Here is a 12,838-nt window from a genome sequence, read left to right as displayed (position 1 = left end):
TGTGGGGGGGGGGTGGGAGTGGAGCGCCTGGCCGCTGGCCGCTCCATCCTGTCTGTCCCCTGTGACCGCACCCCGCGTGGCTGTGGGGGGGGTGGGAGTGGAGCGCCTGGCCGCTGGCCACTCCATCCTGTCTGTCCCCCGTGACCGCACCCCGCGTGGCTGTGGGGGGGGTGGGAGTGGAGCGCCTGGCTGCTGGCTGCTCCATCCTGTCTGTCCCCCGTGACCGCACCCCGCGTGGCTGTGGGGGGGGTGGGAGTGGAGCGCCTGGCCGCTGGCCGCTCCATCCTGTCTGTCCCCCGTGACCGCACCCCGCGTGGCTGTGGGGGGGGTGGGAGTGGAGCGCCTGGCCGCTGGCTGCTCCATCCTGTCTGTCCCCCGTGACCGCACCCCGCGTGGCTGTGGGGGGGGTGGGAGTGGAGCGCCTGGCCGCTGGCCACTCCATCCTGTCTGTCCCCTGTGACCGCACCCCGCGTGGCTGTGGGGGGGGGGTGGGAGTGGAGCGCCTGGCCGCTGGCTGCTCCATCCTGTCTGTCCCCCGTGACCGCACCCCGCGTGGCTGTGGGGGTGGTGGGAGCCCTGGTCACTTGGGAGGGGAGGCTGCAGTCAGGGCTCCTGGTCATGAAGGGGCAGACTCCCAGTGGCCAGGCAGAGACCTTGGGTTCAGAGCTCTGGGGGGCTGCCCTGCATGCAGGCTGGCCAGGCCTGGACACTCCAGTCCAGGGCCTGCCATCACCCTGCTGACCTGGGAGGAGCCGGGGCTGCCCCTGACCCAGAGGGGCACACAGAGTGTGCTGCCCACCAGAGAAGCCACCCTGGGGCCTGGCCAAGCTGACCACCACAGGCCAGATGCTTCTCACCTCGTGATGCTGGCCCTGCTGCCCAAACCCGGCTGTGGTCCCCAGGGCAAGGTGACCTCCTGCCAGCCGGCCCTTGGTGACCAAGAGCCCAAAGAGAGAAAAGCTGGTTCCTGCCCCCGAGGTGGGGGGTGCACACAGATGAGCACAACCCCCCTTGGAAGCAAACAGTGGGAGCGCCACCCAGCATGGTGGCCGCGGGAGCAGGTGGGACCTGGGAGCCCTGGCTGGAACACGTCCTCGTGGCCCACGGCGCGCCGGCCCGAGCACCACCCCCCATTCCCCAGTCAAGGGCAAGCACGGGGTCAGCACCGCCCCCCAGGCGGAGACAAGCATGGGGCTCACCGGGCTCTGTGCGTTGGCCGCAGGATCCCTGGGGCCCTTCTGTCCGGCCAGCTCCTGCACGTAGCTGTGCACGTCTGCACCGAAACAGTCGGCCTCGTAGAAGGCACTGCACCAGCCGGGGCTACAGCTCGGCACGCCCACCGGGGCGGGGCTCACAGCCAGGCCGTGCTCTGGGGGCCGGGGGGGCTGGGGCTCAGCCTCGGCGCCCCTGGCCAGGCCCCCGCCCCGCGGCTGGGCCTCCGGCTGCCGGTCCCTCCCGGCTTTGACTGACTGCTGAGGTCGGAACCCCACTTCGAAGTTGCCCTGAGAGAGCTCGTCTGAGTCCACACCCGGCTTCTCCTTCCCTGGACAGAGGAGAGGGGGTCACGCATGGTGATGCGGGTTTCGGGAGATAGTTCAGCCCTGACTGTTGGGAGAGGCATCAGGTCCCGAGGAGGGGCTGGGAGGGTCCTCAGGGTCAGGGTCCCTGGGTCCCCTTCTGAGTGGGCCGCTGTGCGGGGCAGAGTCAGGGAGGAGATCCCAGGGAACCTGGGACTGTTCTCAGACGAGGTAGAGGGACCTGGGAACCCGGGGTCCCAGCGAGCAGCGGGCTGTTCTTGGGCATCTCCACCCAGCGCACATCCGAGTGTGTGCGTGGTACGGGGGCCATCCTGGGCGTGAGCGCAGCCACACTGCCTGGCCCCTAGGGCCCTGACGTGTCAGACGGCGTTTGGGGACGTGACCGAGACTTCAGTTGTCAGGAGCCTGGGGCTCCAGCTGCAGGAAAGGCCTTGGGGTCTTAAGTGGCTCGTGCCCAGGAAAGATGGCGTTGTCACACCGTCACCGCACTGCTGACCCAGCCCTCGCCCTTGCTGCCCACTGCGGGCCTGGGGAGCACTCTCCCCACCTGCCCCCACAGAACGGACCCCCTGGAGGAGGGTCTCACCCCAGAGCCCCGTCTCACCCGACCTAAGACGCGAGGCCCTTCTGCTGGACGGCGAGCAGCTGCTCGGAGCGCGGATCCCGCTGTCCTCGGGCTGTGACCCCGTCTCTTCGGAAGCACTGCCATCAGAACGGAGAACCCTGCAGGCGCCCCCCAGGACCCCTCCCCAGGCTGACCAGAGGTGCCCCCGGGCGGGAGGTGGGGGCCTCAGGACAGAGGACAGCCTGACCGCAGGCACTGTGGACACGGGCCTTTTGACAGCGGGCCTTCTGGGCATCTGTCTCCCCCCGGGAGGGGGGCTGCTGCAAAAACAGGGCTGGGGCTGAGATGGGGCTCCGGCTGGCTTGGGAATCAGGGCACCCAGCTGCCCCAGGCACAGGTCTGCTGGGTCCCCCAGCCACGTTGCCCTCTGCAGCCCCCCAGGAGGGGCTGGGCCGCAGGCACCCGGCCTCTCCTGTGAATGATGGGGGCCGGGAGCGCTGGGGAGGGCCGGGAGCGCTGGGGAGGGCCAGGAGGGGAGCCCGACGGCCCTGACTCCCGCAGCTGCCGCCTCACCTCCGACCCAGGAGGGAGCTGGGCAGGGGGACACGTCCCTGCAGGGGCACCCGCCCAATCCCATAGGGACCCAACTCCCCTTCCTGCCCGAGGAGCGGTTCCGCGGGGAGCACTTCAGGCGGAAGGGGCCCGTGGTGGCTGCCCCGGGGAGCGCCCAGCTAGACGCGGGCTGGAGGCGAGCCCCCGGGGCACGTGGGGGCGGGGCCCGGGGGAGGAGCCGGGGGTCCGCTCCAGGGGTGGTCTTACTTCCCCGAGGGCGGCGTCCGTCCGTTCACCACCTTGAAGAGGTTCTGCAGCAGCTTCTCGCCCCAGTAGAGGTCGCAGAACTTCTCCGATATGGCCCCGCAGAACGTGGCGTAGGTGAGGTCTTTCAGGGCGTAAATGTACTCCCCTGCGTTGGCGGAGGGACGGGTCAGGATGTGGTGAGCGATTTTCCGGGTCCCCCTGGTCCCAGGGGCTTGCAGGGCCGGGCGCACAGCCAGGGGAGGGGCGGGCGCGTCTGGGACCCTCCTCCTGCGGCCGCGGAAGGGCTCTGCTCCGCTCGCGCTGGGCCGCGACGTGGCGGCGGGCTCCCGTGGTGACCTCCCCCGTGCCCGCGTGCCCGCCCCTGCTCCTGGGCCCTGTGACCCCTCGTACCCATGATCAGAGCCTCCAGCCCGCGGTCCAGGTAGCCGTCGAAGGCAAACTCTTCCTGGATGAGGCGCGTGGCCTCCTGCAGTGACGGGCAGGCCGCCCCCTCCGGGAGGGGCGGGGCATCCACGCCGGACGGACAGAGCTTTCGGTCTGCTGGCTGGGGCGACTCGGGCTGGCGTCCTGGGGCGTCCCCGGGACTGTCTGGATTCCCTGTGGCCGGGGAGGGGCCCTGTGGGGCTGACGGGGGGCCTTCAGGTTCCTGGCCTGCCTCCTGGGTGGTCTTGCTTCTAGGCGGCTCGGCTGGGTGATGAGGGCTGGGGGGCGCTGTGGGGGGCCTGGGGGGCTGGGGCAGAAGCCCAACAGAAGATGCTCGAATTGGGACAGGCTCATCTGCCCCTCCATCCTGGGAGGACACCTGTGTCTCCAGGGGCGGGGTTGGGGCTGGAGATTCTGGTGGCAGCATTGAGGGCCCCTCTGGTGGGCTGGTGGGGGCTGGGGGCCAGGGGCACCCCTGGGCCGAGCTTCTTGGTGCTGACTCCCTGAGGGGCCCTGAGGGGCTGGGCGCCGGCTGCACAGCTGTCTCCGGGCCAGGGGCCTGCTTCCCATCACCCTGCAGGTCCAGCTGGCCTCCGTCCTCTGGCCGCTCGGCTCGCCCTGAGGTCAGGGTGGGCCTGTCCCTGTGAGCGGAGCAGACGACACTCAGGGGGTGCCTGGGACCCCAACAGCCCCCGGGAGCGGCACTCACCTGCAGACACCTGCGTCCACAGTAGGGATGATGGGCCTGGAGTGAGTGTCCGGGGAGGCAAGCGCCTCTGGCAGCAGCTCGGCCCCTCGGAGGCCAGAGGGCTGACCAGGCACTGGCCCCTGCACGGCCTTGAGCCTGCTGTTGCCAGCGAGCCACACGAGGTCTGGGGACAAACACAGGGTGACCGGGGTGGGTGAGGGCCTTCGTGGGCGCTGCCTTCCTGGGGGCCGGCCATAGGGAGTACCGGCCATCGGGAGTGCGGGCCTGCGTGGGTGCTGCCTGGATGGGCCAGCAAGCCCAGGGCCGCTGCAAGGGAGAGTCCAAGGAGAGAGCCTGAAGGAGGAGCGTCCGGGGCTGCCCTGAGCTGGGAGGGAGGGCGCGGTACTTGGCTGAGTGACTGGAAGGTTGGAACAGGCCAGTGACCCGGCTGCAGACGGGAGGCTCTGCGGGTCCTGTGGGGGGTGCACTGGGAGACACGGGCCGCGACGCGGGGGCGAGTCCCCTGCTCCGGCCGCTGGACACTGGGAGGCCTGAATGACAGGGTCAGAGGAGCCGGGGGGAGTGAGGCAGGGCGGCCGGGGGCTAGCTCTGGACACGCCATCTGGGGTCCTCGGCCACATCCAGCATCCACACGGGGCTGGATTCCTGGAGGCAGGGGAGGCGGGGAAGGCCGGTCCCAAGTCCTACCTGAGTGAGGTTGGGGTGCAGCCGCCAGGCTGGGGTCCAGCTTAACCACCGAGAAAGCGTGCTGCAGACCGATGGTCTCCTCTTCCTGGTAAACCTGGGACGGAAGGACACGGCCAGCTCCACTGAGATGAAGGTGAGGCCCTGGGGGCGCGGCCTCCGCAGCCCAAGCCCCCCCGTTGTTGACGGGCCTGGCTTCGGTCTCTCTGGAGCGGGAGCCCCCAGGCCACACGGGTTTCCCGGAGCAGCGGGTTCCTCTGGTTCCTGGGGTGGGGGCTGGTCATGCCCGGGGCTGCCAGGCCTCATGTGGATGAAGGTAGCCAGTTCGTGTCCACATCCGAAGGACAGTGTCGCCACTTGATGTGGCCCTGCCTGGTCAGGCCTGGAGGCTGAGGGTCACTCTGCAACCCCCACGACGTGCCAGGGGTTCAGCAGAGACCAGGGCGGGGGCCTGGCCCCCTGACAGCGGCACAGTAAGGCCAGAGGATGGGGCGTGACCTGCCGCCCTGGCCAGGAGTCTCCACCTCCCTGAACTGGATGAGGGGGAGCCTCCCCCCATGGCCCAGGGTAGCACAGAGGGTCTGCGGTGCCCGGCTTACCCGACAGGTCAGCGCCCGCAGGTGGGCCAGGATCTTACGGCTGTCCATGCCCCGCTGCAGGAGGTACCCACTGCAGGTCTGAAAGCAAGCACAGCCAAGCGTCCAGACACTCGGCCACGCCGTGCACTCCCGGGGCAGAGCCTGTTGGAGTGCGCGGTGGCAGCCGGAGGCCTGGGGGCTTCTCAGCAGGAGGACCCCACGGCACCCCTTCATGGGGAGAGCCTGGGGGCCTGGGCTGCAATTCTGAGTCCCTGGCTGTCCTGGCCATGGTCAGCTGGGACGCCACGGAACGAGGGGCCACACCCAGCCTGCTGGACCCATGGAGGAGGATGGGGAAGTCAGGCGTGTAGGGGTCTGTAGGAGATCAGGGGTCCATGCTCAGGCCCAGGCTACCCCCTTCCACCTGGCTGGCGGATGCACTGGAGACCAGGACAAGCTGGGGGAAGATCAGGAGGTGAGCAGCAGAGGCCCCGTCCATAAGTGAACCTGCGCCCTCCCCGTCTGACACCGCTCTGCCCCAGAGATGAGAGCCGGTCCCGGCCCCAGGCCTTGAGTCGGGGCCCCCGCGGTGCAGGTACCTCGATGGCCTCCGCGGCAGAAGGCCGCTCCTGGGCGCTGCGTCTGGCCATGTGCAGGAGGAGCGTCTTGAGCCTGCGTGGCAAGGCCAGCTTGCGGTCTTGGGGGACGCTGAACTTGGCGGCCGTCCATAGGACCGCGGCCACACAGTATACGGAGGCCTGGGTGGGGAGAGGGGCGGGCCGTGGGCTCAGAACTGCCCCCAAGTGGGGGGCGTCCTCAGAGCCTGGAGGCCTCACCACAGACCCCGAGCTGCAAGCCAGGCTCTGCACGGCTGACCAATACCCACAGGCGTCAGAGCCTCAGCGTGAGCAGGAGGACCTGGGCCCCGGCCACACCTTTCAGCTTGCTTTCCACAAGGGGAAGGTGGCCTCATGGGGGTTCGAGGCCCGGAGTCCCCCGAAACCCTACCGTGCTGCTAAATGCTGAAAATGGGCTGTCTGAACAAAAACACATCCTCCCGGGGCCCACAGAGGTCTGTTCTACAATGTGCTGACACATTGTAGTGTCGAGGAAGGGCCGCTGCTCCTCTCTGTAAGCGTGTGGAGTCGGCCGCTTCTCCCCGAGGACTCCCTCCGATTTGTATCCGACTCTTGTGTCTGCAGCCGACCTGTGACCAACATGAGCTTCCGACCTACACGTGGCCGATACCTTTGTTTCTCTCGAAAAGTGAAAGCGAAACCAGAGGCACACCACAGACGTGCTGAGTCAGGTGACTGTGGCCGAGTCCCCCCAGGGTTGTTCCCAGACCTGACGCACTCTTCAGTTCGATCTTGTTGTCAAATTCCTCCACCACGTCCGTCATTAAGTCTAGTCAACTGACAAGACAAGGAATCAAGCCCTGAGTTCAGCACTGGTGGATTTCCATGGCGTGAAGACTCGTGCGAGGCCAGGTCCCAGCCATCAAGGTGGTGCCGTGGAGTGGGGAGGGGAAAGACGGGGGGGCCTCTTCCTATGGGGCTCTCACCCCGAAGCACAGACACAGCCAACTATGTCAAGTCATGTTGTCCAGTTGCTCAATTGTGCCCGAGTCTTTGCGACCCCACGGACTGCAGCACGCCAGGCCTCCCTGTCCTTCACTGTCTCCCAGAGCTTGCTCAAACTCAGGTCCATTGAGTCGTGATGCCATCCAGCCATCTCATCCTCAGTCACCCCTTCTCCTCCTGCCTTCAGTCTTCCCCAGCATCAGGGTCTTTTCCAGTTAATCGGCTTTTCACATCAGGTGGCCAAAGTGTTGAAGCTTCAGCTTCACCATCAGTCCTTCCAATGAATATTCAGAGTTGATTTCCTTTAGGACTGACTGGTTGGATCTCCTTGTAGTCCAAGGGACTCTCAAGAGTCTTCTCCAGCACCATAATTTGTTCTTTGGCCCTCAGCCTTTTTTATGGTCCAACTCTCACATCCATACATGACCACTGGAAAAACCATAGCTTTGACTAGATGGACCTTTGTTGGCAAAGTGATATGTCTGCTTTTCAGTATGCTGTCTAGGTTGGTCATAGCTTTTCTTCTAAGGAGCAAGAGTCTTTTAAATTCATGGCTGCAGTCACCGTCTGCAGTGATTTTGGAGCCTAAGAAAATAAAAGTCTGTCACTTCATCTGTTTGCCATGACCTGATGCCCTGATCCTAGTGTTGAATGCTGAGTTTTAAGCCAGCTTTTCCACTCTCCTCTTTCACCCTCCTCAAGAGGCTCTTTAGTTCCTAATTTAGTTTGGATCACTAGGAAGTTGCTAATTTTGAGTATTTATCAACTTTTAATTTTGAGGTAATTAGATGCGCACAGTTGCAGGGGATGACCCAGAGAGGCCCAGGCGCCCTCACTCGGCCGCAGCGGGGACGCCCGTCCAGGCTGGGTGCGGTGTCACAGCCAGGCCCCCGGTGTGGACCCTGCGAGATGTGGGGCTTTGCCATCACCAGGATCCGACCTGTCCCCTCCAGCCTTAGTTGCTGGCAACGATTCATCTGTTCTCCATTTCTTAATCTTGTCACTTCACATAAATGAGACCTCACGCTATGCAGCCTTTGGGGCTGACGTTTTCCTCTCGGCTCCATCACTGCTGCCGCGGCTCTGCTGCTCTGCGGAAGACATCTGAGCCGAAAGACCTCCAGCCGTGGCTGTGGCCAACAAAGCCGCCGTGAACAGTCGTGTCTAGGACTTCACGTGAACACAAGTTTCATCTCTCTAAGAAACATGTCTGGGTCGTCTGGGTCCCCGTAGCGATGGATGAGAGTTCCCGTTGTTCCTCACCCTTGTTGGCCTTTGCTGCTGTCAGGGTTTTGATTTTAGCCTGTCTGCTGAGCGTGTGGTGGGAGTTCACTGCTCTACTTTGCATTCGCAAGTGCCATATGAAGTGCGACATCTTTCATGTGCTTACTTGCCATCTGGTATCTTTGGTGAGGTGTCTGTTCAAAATTATTGTGATAATATACAGTCTTGATGTACTCCTTTCCCAATTTTGAGCCAGTCTGCTGTTCCATGTCCAGTTCTAACTGTTGCTTCTTGACCCCTATACAGGTTTCTTAAGAGGGAGGTCAGGTGGTCTGGCATTTCCATCTCTTTTAAGAATTTTCCACAGTTTGTTGTAATCCACATAGTCACATAGTCAAAGGCATTAGTGTAGTCAATGAAGCAGAAGTAGATGTTTATCTGAAACTCTCTTGCTTTTTCTATGATCCAATGGATGTTGGCGATTTGATGTCTGGTTCCTCTGCCTTTTCTAAATCCAGCCTGAACATCTGGAAGTTCTCGGTTCACATACTGTTGAAGCCTAGCTTGGAGAATTTTGAGCATGTCCTTGCTAGAAATGTGAAATGAGTGCAATTGTGTGGTAGCTTGAATATCTTTTGGCATTGCCCTTCTTTGGGATTGGAATGAAAACTGATTTTTTCCAGTCTTGTGGCCACTGCTGAGTTTTCGAAATTTGCTGGCATATTGACTGCAGCACTTTCACAGCATCGTCTTTTAGGATCTGAAATAGCTCAGCTCGAATTCCATCACCTCCACTAGCTTTGTTTGTAGTGATGCTTCCTTAGGCCCACTTGACTTCAGACTACAGGATGTCTGGCTCTAGGTGAGTGATCACACCATTGTGATTATCTGGGTCATTAAGACCTTTTTTGTATAGTTCTTCTGTGTGTTTTTTTGGCACCTCTTCTTAATTTCTTCTGCTTCTGTTAGGCCCATATCCTTTATTGAGCCCATCTTTGCATGAAGTATTCCCTTGGTATCTCTGATTTTCTTGAAGAGCTCTCTAGTCTTTCCCATTCTATTGTTTTCCTCTATTTCTTTGCGCTGATCACTGAGGAAGGCTTTCTTATCTCCTTGCTATTGTTTGGAACTCTGCATTCAGATGGGTATATCTTTCCTTTTCTCCTTTGCCTTTTGCGTCTCTTCTTTTCTCAGCATTTGTAAGGCCTGCTTGACAACCATTTTGCCTTTTTGCATTCCTTTTTCTTGGGGATGGTTTTGATCACTGGCTTTTGTACAATTTTAAGAACCTCTGTCCATACTTCTTCAGGCTCTCTGTTGTTGACTTTTAAGAGTTCTTAGCATATTTGGGATGCAGGTCCTTTGTCAGACATCGGTTTTTCTCCCATCTGCGGCCTGACTTCTCATTCTCTTAACTACATCTTTTATGGAGCAGAAGCATCTAATTTTGATGAAGTCTAACATGGATTGTTTCTTTCATAGATCATGCCTTTGGTTTTGTTTCTAAATCTTTGCTTAGATTTTGTCTAACGTTTTGTCTAGATTTTCTCCTTCATTGCCTTCTAGAGGTTTTATAGCTTCGAGGTCTATGATTCATTTTGAGTTAATTTTTGTGAAAAGTGCAAGGTCTGTGTAAAGATTTTTTTGCATGTGGATGTCCTGTTCTAGCACCACTTGTTGAGAAGACCATTGTTTCTCTAGCATTGCCTTTGCTGTTTTGCTGGAGACCAATTGACTGTATTTGTAAGGGTGTTTCTGGGCAGTCTTGTTCCATTTATTTGTTCCATTATTATTCGTCTTTCCTTTTGCCAAGGCCACACTTGATTACTGTCGCTTACAATCAGTTTTAGAACTGGGTGACGTGAGGCCTCTGACTGTTCTTTTTCAATATTGTGTCCGATATTCTCGGCCTCCTGTTTCTTCATATAAACCAATAGCTACAAAATACTTTTTGGATCTGTAGATCAAACTGGGAAGAACTGACACGGTAATAACATTGATCTTTCAATCTGTGCACATGGGCTACCTTTCCATTTTTTTAGTTCTTTTTTGGTTTCTTTCATATTAGTTTTGTAGTTTTCCTTATATGTTTCTTATACACATGCATGCATACTAAGTCGCTTCAGCGCATCTGACTCTTTGTGATCCTATGGACTGTAGGCTGCCAGGCTCCTTTGTCCATGGGATTGTCCAGGCAAGAAGACTGGAGTGGGTTGCCATGCCCTCCTCAAGAGTATTTTTCCCACCCAGCAATTGAACCCGTGTCTTTTACATCTCCTGCATCGGCAGGCAAGGTCTTTACTACTAGTGACACCTGGGAAGCCCTTCTCATAGACATATTTATACATAAGTGATTTTTGTCGTGCTAGCATAAATGGTATTGTTTTTTAAATTTCAAATGCTAATTGTTCATTGCTGATAAAAAGGAAAGCAAGTGATGTTTGTATCATTCCTCTTCTACCCTGCAATCTTCCTATAACTGCTTGGTTCCAGATTTCTGTTAATTATCTGGGACTTTCTGACATAATTTCAATCATCTCAGCTGTAAACAGTCTTCTTTCTCAATCAACATACACTTTATTTCCTTTTCTTGTCTTATTGCTGCATTACCTGAGCTACTACAAATCTGTACACGTGTAGATGAACACATTTATACATGTGTAAAAGATGTTCTACTTCATATGGCATTTGGGGAATGCAAGTTAAAACAATGAGTTACAACCACACACTCAGTAGAAAGGCTAAAATCAATGTACGATATTGAATAGGAGTGATGAGAAGGGACATTCTTGCCTTTTCCCCAGTCTTAGGAGTAAATTATCTAGCGTCTCACTGTTAATTATCTGTTGGCTATTTTTGTAGATATTCTTTATCAAGTTGAAGAAATTTTCTTCTATTCCTAGTTTTCTGGGAATTTTTATTATGAATGAGTGTTGAATTTTGTCAAAAGCTTAGTATCTACTGATACAAACATATGATTTTTCTTGTTTAGTTTATGTGATATATTACATTGATTTTCAGTTGTTGAGTCAGCCTTCCACGCATGGAAAAAATGTCACTTTGCCAGTTTTAAGTTTTGATGAAAAGTTCAATTTACCCACTTTTCCTTCTATGGAAAAATTTATGGATAGTGCTGTTGGTGTCAAGTCTAACAACTCTTTGCCTAGCCCTCCATCCCAAAATTTTCTTTAATTTTTTTTAAATCAGCATTTGGGGGCCTTCAGCATACAAAGGCTGTACATTCTTTGTTTGATTTACATCTAAGTATTTCACTTTTTTGACTATAAACATATTATGTTTTTAATTTTAGTGTCCACATGTTTATTGCTAGTATATAGAAATACAATTGATCTTTGAATGTTTATTGTATATCCTGTGATCTTTCAGAACTCACTTCTAAGTTCTGGGAGGCTTTATTTTTTCTTTTTTGTAGATTCTTTGCAATGCCTCTGAAGTTTCTATGTGCACAACCATGTCATCTGCAGACAGTATTATTTCTTCCTTCCTGGGTTTATGCTTCTCACCTGCTTTTCTTGCATCATCGTAGTGGCTGGAACTTCCAGCACAACGTTGAATGGGGTGGTCAGTGGGCACCCTCACTTTGTTCTGGACCGTGGCCTTTCCACCAAGTATGGTGCTAACCGTATGGTTCTTTTGGTAGACGCTCTTTGAGGCAGTTTCTTCTATTCCTATTTTTCGGTTTCTTTTTTTTTAAAAAATAAATGGGTGTCAAATTTTGCCAAATTCTTTTTATGCATCAATTAATGTGATCGTGGGGTTTCTCTTCTTCAGCTGGTTATATGTTGGGCCACACTGATTGGTTTTCAAACACTGAACCATATATCCCTGAACTCACATCCCTGGAATAACCCCACTTGGTTATGGTGTGTAACTGTTTTTACACATCAGTGAATTCTATTTGCATATGTTTTGTTAAGGGTTTTTGCCTTTATATTCATGAGGGATATTGACCTATATGCATATTTGTTGCATTATTTTTGGTTTTGGCATCAGGGTAATAACAGCGTCATAAAATGGTTTGGGAAGTGTTCACTTCTGTTTCCTGGAAAAGACTGTAGAATTGGCATTAATTCTTCTTTAAACTTTCAGTAGAGCACCCAGGTAAAACCATCTGAACCTGGAAGTTAATTTTTGAGAGTTTAAAAATGTAAATTCAATCACCTCAGCAGTTACGGGACTATTCAAGGTCTATTTCATCATGGGTGAGTTGAGGTAGTTGATGTCTTTTGAAGAATTGGTCCATTCCATCTAAGGCGTTGCATGTATGTGTGTGGAGTCATCTGTGGTGTTCCATTATCCTTTTGATGCCTGCAGGGTCTCCGGGAACGGCCCCTGAGTCATTCCTGATGTTGGTAGTTTGTGCCTCCCTTCACGTTTTGCTCCATCAGTAAGTTTATTAGTTTTATTGGTCTTTTCCAAGAGCTGGTCCTTTTCTCCTTGGTCTCCTCTGCTGTTTCTCCATTTTCATTTCATTGACTTCTGCTCTCATGTTCCCTGTTTCCTTCTTTATGCTTTGGGTCTATTTCAGTCTTCATTTCCTTGGTTCTTGAGGTGCGAGCTTAGATTACTGAGTTGAGACTTCACTTCTTTTCAAGTTTTCAGCATACAAGTCCTGTACATGCTTTGTTTGACTTACAACTATTTCATTTTTTAGTGATTATTGGACGGGAGGTGGACAATGGCCAAGTCCCAGC

At 55.8% G+C, this 12,838-nt stretch overlaps 1 protein-coding gene across 1 annotated transcript in view; it reads right to left on the bottom strand.

Moving 5' to 3' along the window:
• The window catches only part of KNDC1 (kinase non-catalytic C-lobe domain containing 1), a 53,477-nt gene that overhangs the window by 18,981 nt on the left and 21,658 nt on the right, over window positions 1-12,838 (bottom strand). The window contains exons 10-17 of the mRNA XM_061161355.1: window positions 5,916-6,074; window positions 5,338-5,415; window positions 4,742-4,835; window positions 4,055-4,217; window positions 3,313-3,986; window positions 2,923-3,067; window positions 2,143-2,240; window positions 1,200-1,543 (exon numbers count right to left, since the gene is read on the bottom strand). Of these exons, the coding sequence (XP_061017338.1) occupies window positions 1,200-1,543; window positions 2,143-2,240; window positions 2,923-3,067; window positions 3,313-3,986; window positions 4,055-4,217; window positions 4,742-4,835; window positions 5,338-5,415; window positions 5,916-6,074 (1,755 nt within the window). The remainder of the gene's footprint in view (window positions 1-1,199; window positions 1,544-2,142; window positions 2,241-2,922; window positions 3,068-3,312; window positions 3,987-4,054; window positions 4,218-4,741; window positions 4,836-5,337; window positions 5,416-5,915; window positions 6,075-12,838) is intronic.

The sequence above is a fragment of the Dama dama genome, chromosome 15 (assembly GCF_033118175.1).
Source record: "Dama dama isolate Ldn47 chromosome 15, ASM3311817v1, whole genome shotgun sequence".
NCBI lineage: Eukaryota > Metazoa > Chordata > Mammalia > Artiodactyla > Cervidae > Dama > Dama dama.
Note: the sequence above shows the minus strand (reverse complement) of the source record. Positions and strands in the feature narration are given on the sequence as shown.